Source organism: Dreissena polymorpha, chromosome 12 (assembly GCF_020536995.1).
Source record: "Dreissena polymorpha isolate Duluth1 chromosome 12, UMN_Dpol_1.0, whole genome shotgun sequence".
In the NCBI taxonomy this organism is placed as follows: domain Eukaryota; kingdom Metazoa; phylum Mollusca; class Bivalvia; order Myida; family Dreissenidae; genus Dreissena; species Dreissena polymorpha.
In genome coordinates, this window is record NC_068366.1 from 67,581,714 (window position 1) to 67,598,401 (window position 16,688).

At 35.1% G+C, this 16,688-nt stretch overlaps 3 protein-coding genes across 3 annotated transcripts in view; 2 read left to right on the top strand and 1 right to left on the bottom strand.

The window, feature by feature from the left end:
- LOC127854273 (T-complex protein 1 subunit beta-like) overlaps positions 1–16,688 on the top strand; it is a 461,928-nt gene that overhangs the window by 160,084 nt on the left and 285,156 nt on the right. The gene's annotated exons all lie outside the window — the stretch shown is intronic.
- LOC127854265 (uncharacterized) overlaps positions 1–16,688 on the bottom strand; it is a 463,099-nt gene that overhangs the window by 149,282 nt on the left and 297,129 nt on the right. The gene's annotated exons all lie outside the window — the stretch shown is intronic.
- LOC127854270 (uncharacterized) lies at positions 13,371–16,371 on the top strand. Its single transcript, XM_052389342.1, has 2 exons — positions 13,371–13,877; positions 15,100–16,371. Exons 1-2 carry the CDS (start codon positions 13,505–13,507, stop codon positions 15,186–15,188), a joined length of 462 nt encoding a protein of 153 aa, XP_052245302.1. The 5' UTR covers positions 13,371–13,504; the 3' UTR covers positions 15,189–16,371.

The window sequence follows — 16,688 nt, forward strand, 5'->3', positions numbered from 1 at the left end:
ACTATTTCTGCGTTGTTTACTGTACGACGACATATATCTTGATGACTTGCCAGTAACTTAACTTAAGTAAACATGTCGATACAACTGAAAGAGGGATTGTTTGCGGTGTTATTTTCCGCGTTTCGATGACAGCTTTTTTATGATGTGATATAATTTAAGTGGACAAACATACAGTTTTCCGTTTTAAATAAACGGGTGTTTATTGAATGCACGAACTTTGAAAGCATGCGCTCAATCCTCATACTATTGTATCTCATCGACGGGATTACGAATGAATGTATCAGTGTAATGTTATGAAAAAGAGGTTTGGAGATGTTGATGATGATACGTTCTTTTTTAATCAACACGGACTAAAACATAACTTTTAAACATACGAAACATAAACGTGTGCTACTAAATAGTCGTTATATTATCATGATTTTTTTAAGTTCTTATGATATACTTATCTTGTTATATACTGTAGTAACATAGTCATAAATTGACTATTGTTAACCATCCGCCGACATAGGGAATGGCCATGAATACAACGGTTAACTAAATGTTCTGACTTGTTAAAATCAAAATACCCTAAATATTTGACTTATGTCGTAAATTTCAGAAAATAAGAGAAAGGGTCAAATAGATCAATAATACAATCAAAATGAAACATCATACGATGTAGGGTATATATACGGAAGCGTGTATGGTACACCCAAAATATATGGTCATGCCGAATTAGTTTATATCTACTTACAGTGAAATAACATGGTATTTCGACATAGTTTTGTAGCTTTTTCCCCACTTAATTTTACTCGCCATAACGACATTAAGTAAACTCTCGACGTAAATGTTTCCGACTTTTCCCGAAAAAATATTTGATCGACATGATCTGAGTCGACAAATCAACCTAATTTTGACGTCATGCTCTTGTGAAAATGACTTGCCATTATAGTTTTAGTCGAAACGATGAGTTGTTTTTACGCCATGACACCTTTTCCATATCATGCCGTCATAGAATATGGTACAACCCAATAATATTGTCATGCCGGATTAGTTTATATCGACTTACTGTGAAATAACATGGTATGTCGTCATAATTGTGTAGGTTTTTCTTTCTTAATTTTACTCCCCATAACGACATTAAGAAAAAGTCTCCACGTAAATGTTTCAGGCTTTTCCCGAAAAAATATTTGGTCGACATGATCTAATTCGACAAATCAACATTAATTTTGGCGTCATGCTCATGTGAAAATGACTTGCCATCATAGTTTTAGTCGACACGATGAATTATTTTTTACGCCATGACACCTTTTTCATATCATGCCGTCATAGAATGTTGACATCACCACAGCATCAGGGTGTACCATATGCGCTTCCATATATAGGCGAGATTCATTTGATGAGTCGTTGGAAAGTTGTTTTATACTATGGTGCTCCATGTTATCGTTTTTAAAAGCAATTTGCTTGTCTAGTATAATTTTGATTCAAAGAGTTTTTGTGAAGGTCTCAATATTTGGCTTTTCGGCTATTGACAAGTACTAAATATGTCAGATTTCATAAGGATAATTATATAGTTAATCACGTATTATGAGTGCCTCCTTTTAAGTTCCAAAAACAATGTCGTTTACATTCAGTTATATGTGTAATTGTTTACTATTTAATAACAATGTCAGCTCCCACCATATGGGTTGTACAATTTATATTAAACATATAATATGTATTAATCAAGCATAATACTGTTTTAATGCTTTCCAAACAATGTGGCTATTTAACCCGCCTCCAGTGGTATTTTAAATATAGCAGAGAAAACACGCACTGCGTTTCATGGGCATTTCATTCATTACAGAAGAGCTTATATTTCTTATTTTTACGCGCCGACGAAAAGTGTCACAGGAACAACATTGTATATGTGTAACTATAATGATTGGCTTAGATTGTATAAAAAATATCTGTATCAAACCACAATGAATAAGTAGTGATGACGTTCGTAGCAGACGTTGATATTATTCCTCTTTTTGTCAATTAACATGTGTAAATAATTGTATCCCGCATTGTCTCATTTTAACCCCAGATGCCTGATTTAAAAAAAATAATTAGAGAGCAGATTTACTATTTTCAATACAATTAAGTACACATCTAGACCATGTTTTGAATAAAATACATGTTTAATTACAACTTTATGAGATCTTTTTTAAAAAGGGGAGTGTTACTATCCTTGATATGATTTGAAATAAACATTATTCTAGATCAACATATGATAACGCATACGAACTTAACAAGCGCTTAGATACCTTAGGGATGATTGTTCAAGTGATTTGCTGCATGTAGATAAAACATTTTTTGTTTGCGGCATGGTAAATTTTGATTCTAAGTGGCAAGATTTTAATAATTTTTGCAGAGGATCACAATACGAAGTAAGATAACTCGTCTTAAACCGATCAGCCGTGAATTTTCAGAGAAGAAGGTTATCGCAATAACACATGAAAATTATATTGATAGATCTGGCTACTTATAGATCAGTATGAAGAGGAATATAACGCTTTAAATCACGTTGTATAAGCCCAGGTGATATTTAAATAAGCAAGGTAAATTATAGATTCGGACTTATTGACTGAGGTACAAGTTTCGAAGAGCTTGAATGTATTTTTGCAACTAGCTGCTGTTGCTGAATTCAACAATACCAGCATAGGTTGTTGTTTGCTTTTATGAAGTCGCAAATACGCCGACATTAAGGCAGAACGGAGGACAAATATATAGTCTCACAATTATCAGCGCCCTTTTCGTTCCTGTGGGCATATTTGTCGTCACTTCTCTTTCATTTGAAAAAAGAAAACTTATAGATATTAAACAATGTCTTTAAATCATCATTAACTTTACATAAACTGTGTTCGTGTTTATAATGTATGAATGTAATATGTCATTCGCGACATCGTCATAAAAATAGGTTGACACAACAATTTTAAAGTATGTAGTTGTATTAAAAACACCATACTAAATATAGCTAAAGGTTTTGTTTACGTTCTGGAATGTAATTTTTTTTAAACTTCTGTTCGGTATATACACGTCCGATTTTAAATTTCATGTTCATGGCTTTGAAAAAAACAACGAATCATGGATTTGTTTTAAAGATGGTTGATATATTATCACCTGTAAGCTGTTTTCAATGACACCTAATACGATAAAAGATTATTATTTTTGACTGATTTTTTCAAAATTATAACGAAAGATGTGGGATCCAAAACATGTTTAGGTGTGTTAGATTTTAATAATACTATTATCTACTTTTGAAGTTGATTTCATTCCGTTTAATAAAGACGTCGTTGGTACACTCCGGTGAAAGAACTTAAACATATTTATGTGTGTATGCACATATAGTACAGTACAGTACAGTACAGTATACTACGGTACGGAATGATGTGGTACATCATGATACGAAACGGTAAGGTACGGCCCGGTACAGTAAAGTGACTTAGTATAGCACAGTACATTATAGTATAGTATTACCATATAGTACAGCGCAGTACAGTGCAATACATTGCATTACATTACAGATCAGTACAGTACAGTACAGTACAATACAGTACAGTACAGTACAGTACAGTACAGTACAGTACAGTACAGTACAGTACAGAACAGAACAGAACAGTTTAGTACGGCACAGTACAGAACAGTATAGTTTAGTAAATTATAATACATGTAGAGTACATAACGTTGCAAAAATTAAAGTACATTACAGTACATTGCAGTACAGTACAGTACAGTACAGTGCAGTGCAGTACAGTACAGTACAGTACAGTACAGTACAGTACAGTACAGTACAGTACAGTACAGTACAGTACAGTACAGTACAGTACAGTACAGTACAGCACAGTACAGAACAGTACAGTACAGTAAAGTACAGTACAGTGTAAAACAGTGCATTACATAACAGTACAGTACTGCTCATTACGAAACGACACAGTACATTACAGTTTAATAAAGTACATTGTAATGAATAACATAGATAAAATAACGGTACATTTCAGTACAGTACAGTGCAGTATACTAAAGTACTGTTGAGTGCAATGCATGTGTCTCTCGTTTGCAGAAATATCCATATGGTGTGTGTTTCCATATAGATTAAAATTGCTGAACATCGACTGACTTTTTTAAGGGGTCCACATAGCTACCATTTAATATCTTAAAAAGGTTCAGACCATGGAATCATACGTTTGTATTCAACCTATTTAGAAATTATAAATAAACAAAATCCTCACCATAATAGTTTGGTCTCTTCCGAGCCGAGGCAGGATTCTTTATTTGGTCGAAATAATTCTTGCAATCGCTCACTGGAAAAAATCCGCTAAGCTAAGTACTATTATAAACACTCGTAAATGGTGATTATTACATGAGTTATGTTTAGTATGATTAGTATGTCAGTTAAGTTCACATACGAAATAAACCATTGCAAAACTTCTCAGCTGGCATCAGTATAAGTCACACTGCTATATTAGTTTTGTAGTACGATTACACGAAAAAGCAGCAGCACAACAGACACAGACAATATGGAAATGGATTTATCAAATACTAGTTAATCTAAATATCATGGTAAGCCAAAATGTGAAAGATAGTTGGAGAGCGTTTAAAATAAAATGTCTGAAATAAAACATCAGGTGTATTCGATGGATTTTCATGTAATTAATTAGTAAAGTAATGCAATTCTAATACTTGTGATGCGTTCAAATGTCCTAAGAAGACTTACAATTGGGAGTAAAAAAATGTGACAATTTTCTTTTTGGAATACAAAGTTGTGTTTTTGATCTGTTTGACTTCATGTTATAAAATCACTATTATATTTGCGTTTACTTTTGCTTTTTAAAATAATAATAGCTTAAATTAAGTTTAATTAAACTCAAATTAAGTTAAATTAAACTATTATTTATTTTGAACGCTAAAGATGTTATGATTATCTAGTGTTGTATGCATCTTTTATATTATTATTTTATGTTTATATGTGCTGCCGATTTATTATCCACGTATAATACAAATTGAATACATCAGATGTGAAACATGAATATCTTTTTACCATTTTGTGTATGATTTGTCTAATAGAACATGGTCTGAATATATCTCAACATTGTTTCAGCCAAGATTAAATCTTAGAAAAACCATTTGTCCACTTCATATTCTTCATTCATGATTATTTATCAGAATGTTTAATTTTTCAGTTATAAAGACAAGGTTCCAATCAGAGTCATAAGATGTCGAAAACAAAGTGAAAACAAAAATTAAAGAAAAATGGTTTTGATACTCTAAAAGCTTCAATTATAACTATATCGTGATGATACAACGTTAAAATATTTATATTGACAAAATCGAGCAAAGGTTTGAATTTCGATCAATTCAATATATTTTCTAAAGCGTCAATACCAAGTCATGGTAAATTATTTATATTCATTAAGCGCATTAAACAGCAAATGTTTAAAGAATTACTGAATTGTAGTTTGTCTGCATTTTTAACAATTCTAGTAACTCAAACTGCAATAGTGTAATCGACGGAAACTGTAATCAAAATTCAATACCTTATTTGACTCCTATTTTTTTCAAAGTCAAAATACCATGTTAAGGCAATTGTTTAAGAAGTACTTTAGGTATCAAGAAATTTTTAATGCATTTTGGAAAATACCGTAACAGGTTGATATGATGAGATAGTTCCTCTCATATAAATTGTGGACAGTAGTAAGAACAGCTGATAGAAGCATCTTTGTAAATGAGCAATACAAAGAATGATTAGATATGTACACCATAGCTGTCTTAGATAAGTTTTTACATCGTGTTTTTGCGACGTTTCTATGTAGCCGGAATATCGACTGCTCACAAAAATGTGCACATTATAATTTTTTTCAAGGAATGCTTACTTACATAAACAAAATTATTTTTAAAAGCTGTTCAAAAAGTTAAGGAAGACATTTAATCGACTCAACATATATCTCGAGATATATATGTATAAATATATGTCGCTAGGATTGAAAATATGTATTAATGATTTTACTAATACTCATAATTATAACATACATAGTCACAATAACGTTTTACAAATTTTGCATTTTGTTGTCAATTATCAAATATCGCATTTTTCCGCCAAATGACAGTGAATATTTGCACCGAAAACACCCCATAAAAAATACAGATTTGAATTGAAATGAGTGACTTTTTATATTCAATAGGAAAAACTTTTGCTCATTAAAAAGATAACCAAAACGTATAATATTGAATATGTTCTAGTCAATCTTGCTATTCAACGGAAATTAAAATGAGGATACTTTTGACACTGAACAAATAGCTATATGTGTAAGGTCTATTCATTTAAATCAATCAGTACATACATTTAGTAGTTTAATTACAAACGCAGAACCAAACAATGCATGTGTGTAATTTCACAGGTGTCGTAGAGTAAATTAACAAATCCTTATTTCTACGAAATCTCAACATACGAAATCAATATTTTCACACAAAATATAAAATATATTTGCCGAGAGCTACGTCAACAGCAGGAATGTTTAATACAAGCTAATTGTTGATGGATTTATAATTTGAAGGTCCGTTCGATAAATGTTTGATAAAGTCATCTTTTTCCGCCGTGTTTAGTATTTTCAAAATAAATTTCATGTTTGATAAAGCCTTATGTGAAAGAAGTAACTTTATATAACATAAATTAATTTTATAAAAATGTACATTACCAGATTAAACATGCATAAAGTTTATCGGTAGTTTGGCATAACATATGAGAGTTAACGTATCTTGCATGTGTCGACGTAGCTCTCGGAAAATATATTTTATGGTTCGTGTGAAGGGACTTAAATAACACCGCAGAACAACATATCAAAGATATACGGTGTTTATGTTCTTGTGGTCAAGTGGAAAATGCGCGGTTACTTGCGCTTGTCACCTGACAAACGCCGCGAATCAGTCATGCGTGTAAAAGGTTTAGGAGATAAAAATTGGTTAGGTTGTTAGCTGAACTGTAGTAACGGTTTGGAAATAATTAATGTTAATAGATAGATACTGCTTTCGTATGTTGAGATTTGGTAGAAAAAAGGATATGCTAATTTACTCTATGACACATGACATATTGTATTGGCGCTTACTTATCATTGGACTGCATTCTTGAATGACGTCATGACGTTGAAGAATCAGCAGATATTTCCAGAATTTACCAATTGTGACGTCATGGCCAATCCATCGGTCGAGTAACGATATGGTCGGACTTTTTGGTTGATTCTATGAAAACAAACACAATCGTATGTACGCAATACGAGTAAGATAACAATAAATCATGTTTACAATGACTTAACCCATACGTGTTGTTGGAAACGCATATGATATGAGTAATACTGACTGATGATAATATGCTCAAATAAATAAACAGTACATACATATTGATGATAATATAATAAAGATCATGCATTTAGTTAAGTAAATATTATTTTGAAATATGTCCCATAGTCACTCAGTGGAACGCAATAAACGTAGACAAGCCCATTTCTGTTTTCATAACGATTTATTTCTTTTGATTTGATTCTAACGTAACTTTTACCATTGTTCGTAAAATATTCTAAACTACAAGCTGAATGCGGCAGCCTATCGGCCCCATGAAAATAACAAATTGTGTGACCGCAATGCCCGGCCGTGTGCGTGGTACTGTCTAGTTACCTAAATCAAAATACAGATATATACAATGAAACAGTCATTAGTGGTTTCTCTGCCTTAAATTACTTCGAGCAGGGGAGTGCACTTACTACAGAACCAATAAGAACATCAATTTTATTTTGATCTCAGCCAAGTCGGTATAGATATTCATGTTTTATTTTAAATTCCTTCTACTAAGAATCTCGTTTTCACGACACATGTAATCATAGGAACGAGATCAATAGGCCTTTGGAACGAGTAAGTAAGTATTGGGAGCGACGGAACGACTTATGAACTAGTTAGAATGACATTTCTTCCTTGTTTGTTCCTTTAACTGAGTAACTTAATAAATCGAGATAACTAACTCGTGGTTATGGCAAAATCAACCAATCATAATGCATTCTGTTTAACGGATGCTTAAAAATCTGGCACAAGGGAGGTTAACATAATTCTGCACGATATTGATCAGATAGATGCACGCTTGCATTCATATTTATTGAATACGTCGTTGCCACAAGTTACTTCCTACGTCGTCCCCACGGGTAAGAAGTAGCAGTGTCGTTCTTGCGTATTACGAGTAAGTTATATCGTTGCTTGATTACTCGTTCCGGCGACTTACTGACATAAATACAGAATGCGGTAGACAGCCAACATTACATCGACCTGGGTTTATCACTTAAACATGTGAATTGAGAAGGCTTTCAACTTGCTGAGATGTAAATACTACACTAGCGTCAGAGAAGTTGGATTGAATGATATTCCATACCTCACATGAACATTGTTAAAGAGTAATGGGTTGCTGATGAAAATTAAAAAGCCCCAATTTATATTACATGCAAATACGGTGACCATTTTTAATGCGGTTTTAATTTCAATGATTATCTTTTGTTTTAATAGGTCTAAAAACAAAATGTTGCAAAACGCCATCCTTGCAAAGAGGGTCCTTCAACTTTATCGTATTCTGAAGATTGTCATGGTAATCAAATAGAAAATTCCAAATCATACATAAGATAATTTAAAACGTGTGAGAATTATGGTTGTAAATTTGCCAGAGGTTTTATAAATGTTAAAGAAACGTGTATGTTGATGTTTTGAAAGTGTATGAAGTATGGTTTTAAACATGTGAATACATTACATACTGTTTAATAAATTTATGCAGCTGCGGCAACAGACAAAATACTCCTGCTGCCAGTTCTGAAATGCCTACCTTAAATTCGACGAAATCACGACAGCCTTCTTGACCTGATAGCTTTACGAGACCAGTGAAGTCATTCATAATCTCAGTTTGAATGTTGTCGAGTTCAACCTTCAACAGTTTGCCTTTGGTATCCAGATATTCTGCCAGCCTCAGTCGCGTCTTCATCTCCAGCGCACGAACAGGAATCTCGACATATTCCTCTGGGCAACCAGTCAAATTCGGCTCCGGTGAATAAGATATTGGAACGTCCTTTTCCTTCTTAAACCACGATATTTTAAAAATACTTTTAAACTTCTTCATCGTGATGATTAAGGTTGATTTTGTAATTTTGTATAAAGCTATTCAACGTATTTCCTAGCGATTACGAAAATCTTACGCATATATATAAATATATGTAAATTTACATTAACTGTCCAGTGTTTCAGTAATCGCACACAACGTTGATGAGTTGTCCGGAATTATATATATATAAGGCTAAACATGTCATCGCTATATTTAAACAAAATGTAGTGACACCATGGAAAATCCGGGTACTTCCCTCGTCTTGATTTGCTTCACTAAACACGATTTATAAAGCGACTACTTAAACATTATGTAGCGAAAAGGAAAACTGCTGCTGTTTACATTTAAAATACTAGTGATTTTTACACATTTCTTGCTATGTGGATGCATACGTATGTGTGTGCGTTTTTTGTGTGAAGTTTTGTAGGTCCGCATGAAAACGCAATACGTGTTCATCCGGAGTATCCTATACTACTACCTAAATAATATTTACGTTTGAACGAATTTTGAATGAAATAAATATCCGGCTACTAATTTTTAAAGATGATGTCCAATTTTTATGTGGTCAACCACAGTGAACCACCGCGCTAACACGGAAACCTCCAGATTGTCCCTTCACTTATCACTACCGCTTTCCCTTTTTGTGTACACAGCGCTGAATCAGAGGGTCTGTCTGTCTGTCTGCCCGGCCGGTTGGTTGGCTGGCTGGCTTGCTGCCTGCCTGAATGCCTGCCTGTTTGTCTGCCTTCCCGCCCGCCCGAGAGCGCCCGCCCTGCCACCCGTCCACCAGCCTGTCTCTCTCAGAACATTGTATTCTTCATTTTTTCCTGCACAATCGGGCTTGCAACGTTCGTACGACATCGCTACTTTTTAACTGTAATACTCTTTGTATCGTAACGACATTCGTGCATTCTTTCTTAGATATAAGATAGTATGAATTCTTCATTAAATGTTCGTGAAAACAGCAGTTAAGCAGCCCCGTAGTCTTGCACCGATAACTCAGCAGTCAAGCAAGCTTGTAGGCTGGCAGCATGCACACAGTGGTCAAGAAGCTTAGCGTAAACTCAGCAGTCCAACAGCCTAGCAAAGTGTCAGCGTGAACTCAGCAGCCAAGCAGCTTAGCAGTCTGGCAGTGTGCACTCAGCAGTCCAGCAGCTTTGCAGTCTGTCAGTGTTAACTCACCAGTCCAGTAGCTTAGCAGTATGGCAGTGTGAACTCAGCAGTCTAGCAGCTTAGCAGTCTTTCAGTGTGAACTCAGCAGTCCAGCAGCTCAGCAGTCTGAGAGTGTGAACTCAGCAGTCTATCAGCTTAGCAGTCTGTCAGCGTGCACTCAGCAGTGCAGCAGCTTTACAGTCTGGCAGTGTGACCTCAGCAGTACAGCAGTCTGAGAGTGTTAACTAAGCAGTCTATCAGCTTAGCAGTCTGTCAGCGTGAACTCAGCAGTGCAGAAGCTTAGCAGTCTGTCAGCGTGAACTCAGCAGTACAGCAGCTTAGCAGTCTAGCAGCGTAAACTCAGAAGTCCAACAGCTTAAAAGTCTGTCAGGGTGAACTCAGCAGTCTAGCAGCTTAGCAGTCTAGCACCGTGAACACAGCAGCACAGCAGCTAAGCAGTGTGGCAGCGTAAACTCAGCAGTACAGCAGCTTAGCAGTCTGGCAGTGTGAACTAAGCAGTACAGCAGCCTAGCAGTCTGGCAGCGTGTACGCAGCAGTACAGCAGCTTAGCAGTCTGCCAGCGTGAACTCAGAAGTACAGGAGCCTAGCAGTCTGTCAGCGTGAACTCAGCAGTCCAGCAGCCTAGCAGTCTGTCAGCGTGAAGTCAGCAGTCCAGCAGCCTTGCAGTCTGACAGCGTGAACTCCGCAGTCCAGAAGCCTAGAAGTCTGGCAGCGTGAACTCAGCAGTCCAGCAGCCTAGCAGTCTGGTAGCGTGAACTCAGAAGTACAGAAGCTTAGCAGTCTTGCAGGGTGAACTCAGCAGTCCAGCAGCTAAGCAGTCTGGAAGCGTGAACTCAGAAGTACTGAAGCTTAGCAGTCTGACAGTGTGAACTCAGCAGTCTTGCAGTGTGAACTCAGCAGTCCAGCAGCTAAGCAGTCTGGCAGCGTGAACTGAGGAGTACAGAAGCTTAGCAGTCTGTAAACGAGAACTCAGCAGCAGCCGAGCAGTCTGGCAGCGTAAACTCAGCAGTCCAGCAGCCGAGCAGTCTGGCAGCGTAAACTCAGCAGTCCAGCAGCCTAGCAGTCTGGCAGTGTAAACTTAGTAGTACAGCAGCTTAGCAGTCTGTCAGCGTGACCTAAATCTGTCCGTATTGCACCTGCAGGCCCAGGGTAAAATATGTTGTGCATGTACTTGTTTAGTCTTGTGTGCTCTTTTCGCAGTCAAACGATTGTCACGTGTTCTATTTTGTGCAGGTAACGGTAGCTATCCTGTTACAGATAAGTTTTGAAAAGTCACTTTACGACGTTGGTTTTTAAACTGAATCTTGGTCTTCTTCCGCTCCCAGCTTTGCACTACTGTCTGCGTAATCATTTCCATGTAGTCTGTTGATAACGGGGGTCCACTGGAGTAAAAATACTTTTTCACTTTATGTTGTGTAGTTCTCCTGTGAGGCGAGGCATATTGGTTTCTGTTGCTTCTCAAAGACTTACAAAGCATTTGTTAGGAAGACCATCTGGGAGTCTTGGTCAACTTGCTGCTGATGGTGTTTGCAGCATGGATCAATGATTCAATTTAAACTCGTTACTTGCAGTTGAGGCCTGTTTTTGTTGACACTGCCAGCAACTGAATGTGTAGTTGTTGAATACATTTTAGTGCATCAGATTGACGGCTAGCGTTCATAAGGTAGTGACATATTTGACTGATTAAGTTGTGAAATGAAGTCCTTAATGTATCCTCGTCATGCTTTAAATGCTCAATAACAAATACACGGACACGATTAATAAAATTATACAAACACAATTAGATAAATCATTCTTCATGGGTACATTAGTTTTAAGACATTCAAAGCCATTGACCTACCCCTCTGCACATCGTCCAAATAATTTAACGTTTTCTGACGTTTTCATTCAATTTGTAACACTTTTTAACAAAGCTTTATCAAAGGCTTTATAAGATATAAAGACGATTTGTAACTAAATAAGTTAATAATTAAATAATTAATTTTTATACGTAATTGTTTATTTATAATTTAAATTATAATATACTTACACGAGAGTATGTGTGTATTTCCCGAATAATTTCTTATTAAGACATTGAAAAGTATTCCGAAGTGTTGTCCACAAAATAATGTTTCATGTAATATCATGTACTTTATGTATGATTTTGTAAGATTTTTAATTAATGGCTGAGTAAAAATAAATAATTTTCTCAACATATATTTATAAGCAACAAGTCCGCAGTCCTTTGTGAGAAAATCTGTCTAGCAATGGCAAATGGAGAATAGAAGATGGCATCCATACGTTATGTCCTTCATGATTTATCTTTAATGTTACTGCTGGATGTCGTATTTGACGATACCTCGTTTCATCGTAATTAGGTCTAAGGTTAAGTACGTATATTTTGAAATCTAAATTTTGTAACGGCAAGATATCTCAAAATTATATACTAAACATATATCACAATGAAGCTCATCAATTATCTTTTCAAACTTTTAATGAACGCCTTTAAAGTCATTTGAATTAAGCAGTCCGTATAATACTAATATGCATTAAACAAAAGTACATTATTTGACTTTGGCTGTCGATTAACATTTTATAAACTTTTACAATTGAAGTTGGATGCATAAACCCACAGAAGTACATGTATATTAATGTACGCCTGGATTGTTCCTGGATAACGTCAGATGTAAATCAAAATCAAAAGACGCGTTTTGCTCATGTAATATGAATCCAATTACGGAAAAAAGAGACAACACGTAAACATGCACATTCGGTTAATGTAAAATCAAAAGTTGCGGACGAATGATGTTCATGCTCAAAGTGTATACCATGTAAAGACACTAGCTAGCTAAATAGCAGTCCCTATTGAGAAGAGGAAACACATGTACATTACCTACTGATTTATTTGCATAAACAATTATGATTTAAATCATGACCTGACTATTTGATTGAAAAACATGATTTCAAGACACAGTAGTCAATACAATCACATACCAGTTGTTTCAAACGTTTATTTGTTGCATTTGTGTCCTTATAACTATTACACACTTTATTTATTTCCCTGAAAGCCGGATGCATAAATTATCTTCCCAGTGTAATGACGTTCTCTTCGGTTTTAAAGGATAAACAATTTGAATTGTGTGCATACTTTGTTCACAGTTTGCTGTTCTGATAAAACAAAGACAGTAAAATAGTGGGTAATAAGATAATAATTTAATTAACGACATGTGTCATTACAAAATCATGGAACGTTGCTTTTTAGTATTCTTTATGTACACGCAGTGTACAGTTTTTGCATCAGAACCATCTTGCCCAGTGTGTTCGCGATACGATTATGAAGAGAAAATACTTGAGAGAGTTATCAGAAATGAACTGGTCCTGCAGAATACCCTACAGAGTATCCGTGAAACCAACGAAAAAGTCATAGCTGGGCTACAGGCTTTGCAAGAAGAAAAAGTTAAAATAAATGCGGTCTTAAAAATTATAGAAAGAAAACAGACGTTTATCGAGACTTATAGTGCCAGTACACTTACCAACGTATCTAAAGCTTTACTGGAAATTCAAGAAAGATCAAATCGTATCGACAACGACACAATAGGTGAGATACACACTATTTTATATAATGATATCAGTATGCATGTGTAATACGTGAAGATTGGCACATTTTGGAATCGAACTGAAAAAGACAAGCATGACCAAGGTTAGACGAATATATTGCATTAAAAAGAGTTGTGTGTGACGAAGTGATCCTTAAAGTGATATTATGGTCATCTAACAGTATATGAGATGTTTGCAGGTGTCTATCGCAACCCTTGTTTATTTTTGGTGTTTTCACATCATATACACTTATATTTGTTAATGCAGCATCAACATACTAAAACAATATCCCGGAAAGAGAAAATTAATGCATTTGAATATCAACCGTAATTTCGTTTTGACAACTGACGACAGAAATGATTCGATGTACGATGTGAGTCTTAACATAGTTTTCATGCAGATTCGTTCATACGACACAAAGACACAATTTTTTTAACGGATCATTTCGGCTTAGAGAACTGGGTGAGTCATGTAAAATATCGAATATAATATATATTTTTTATAAACAACTAAAAGCAAGACGAGTTGTAGATAATTGGTCAGTTACCACATTTTTACTAACTCTTTTGACCTGTTAATTCTTTTGTGCTCAATTCAACAGTGAAAAATGCCCATAATATCACTTCAACCTTTGACAAAATCTGAAAATGAAATAACATGATAAAGATTGTGGCTTATAATGTTTATAATAAAAATACCTGGACGTTTCCGCTATGCACCTCCTAATTATAATAAATGGTCAATATCCAGTGCGGTGATCGGTATTTCGTGGACGGCGGATAATACTGATTCGTGTTTATCATATTCGATCTGGTTCTTGTTTTGTTAAGACCTACCGATAGATTCTTATATCTATTTTTTTTTATTACTTATTAATTGTTATATATCTGGGAAAATAACTTTAGAAAGGGAATTTGAAACGGTAATTATAGTGGAATTAAAAATGTTACTTCAAATGACGCATCAGCTATTAATCAAACGAACTACGCTTTAGTGACACCTACAAACCTAAAATAATATTAACGTAAAGATGAATAAAAAGTGTCTCTTATAATAACAACTCCTAATGACCTGTTATAAGGTATTAAATGAAATCAATCGTCAAGATCCTTTTCACATATATTTTTTTTACTTTTGAAACTTTATGTAATCTATATATAAGCAAATTATGCTTTTATCGATGGCGGTGAAAACAAAATTAATGTGTATGTTATCTGTTTCAGATGAACTCAAGACACCTTTAGTACACTTTCATGCTAGGACAGCCGCGTTGATAACCGTAAACAAAGACCTGACGGTACCCCAGTCGTAGATGTCAACCAATGCGTGGGATACGACTCTTCAACGGCAATTTTCACTGCTTCTGTGGCCGGATTGTACATTTTCGTTGTGCAATATTGTACGCATGGGTCCAAATGGGCAACGCTGGTTATCGTTCATAACGGGAAACCTCTCCAGAGTGCTGGTCACTATGCCGCAGACGGCTTGGGTCATTGTTCAACAATGCAGGCCTTTGCCAGTGTCACAATCGGTGATAAAGTCTGGGTTCGAGCTACCGCAGCTAGTGACCTGTTCAATGAACCAGAAAGATCGACTTCCTTTTCCGGAATACTTGTCCACAATTGATGGTGATAGCTTTACCAACTAATGTACCAGACTCACTAAACACCAAGCGACGCATATTGCAGAACAATTGTCACACGTAGTATTTCTGTTTATCGCACATTTGATCGTTTAGTTTTTGTGTGTGTGTGCAATCTGGATGTATCATCACATGTATTCTCCAAACTGACCGTGTATTTGACACATATTTTGGATTATTAACTGATTTTATTTCATTCCAAACATGTTCATGTAGTATACAGATATGTTGAAATATCAAATGAAGCCAGAAATTATTGTACACATATATGTAGAATGACCGTATTGCAACTGTTTGAAGTTCAAGAGACTTGTAAACAGATTTTCGTATTTTCGAAAACTCTAATTAAATATGTTTACTCACAAATCTTGATTGTTTCAAATAGTTTTAACGAATAAAACTGTTGACTTCCTCGGGATTCAAACGCGGGACGCCTAGGAGCAAAAGCTGGTTATCTACCACTGCGCCACGAATGTTGTATAATGTTTCAGCAAATTATAAACGATATGTTAGCAAACCAAGTATTTTCAAAGTATCGATAAAAAGTGTCTCTCATGTTACGGGTTTTTATTATGACTATCCATTAATTAACAAATCATGTTTACATTTATCTTCGTCAGAAGTGCTATTTCGCTTGTTCAAACATGTTTACAACATTTTTAATACTAGTATATGACATTTTTCTTATTCGTATTTGTTCTTAACTCTGAAGTCCCTTCAACCTTAAGTGTTGTTTTTTTCGAACAAATACAATTACTTACTTTGTTGTTTCGTGAGAAGAGGAATATCGTAACTTGTCAATGTACTTAATTGACTGCGTGTTCACTTTAATAAAAAGCTATGGTATAAACTAGATCCAGTCTTCTTTTAATTACATTATTTCTTGCTTGTCGATCTATAGTTATACAATAAAACTCTGTCTGAGAATTGTGACCCTATCTTTGAATATAGCAATGAAGTATTTGAAGACGTATACATGGAAGCCAATATTAACAAAAGTATGCTATTGTATCTGAAGTTAGATTATATACGCTCGAGTATATAGCTCCCTTCTAAACGGCGTCGCATACAACGTTGGAACAAAACAATTAGGCCCCCAAAAAGTCGTTTTTTTCTCGTTTAACTTTTTTAAATATGCACAACGTTATTTCCCATTTAATAAGGATTTTC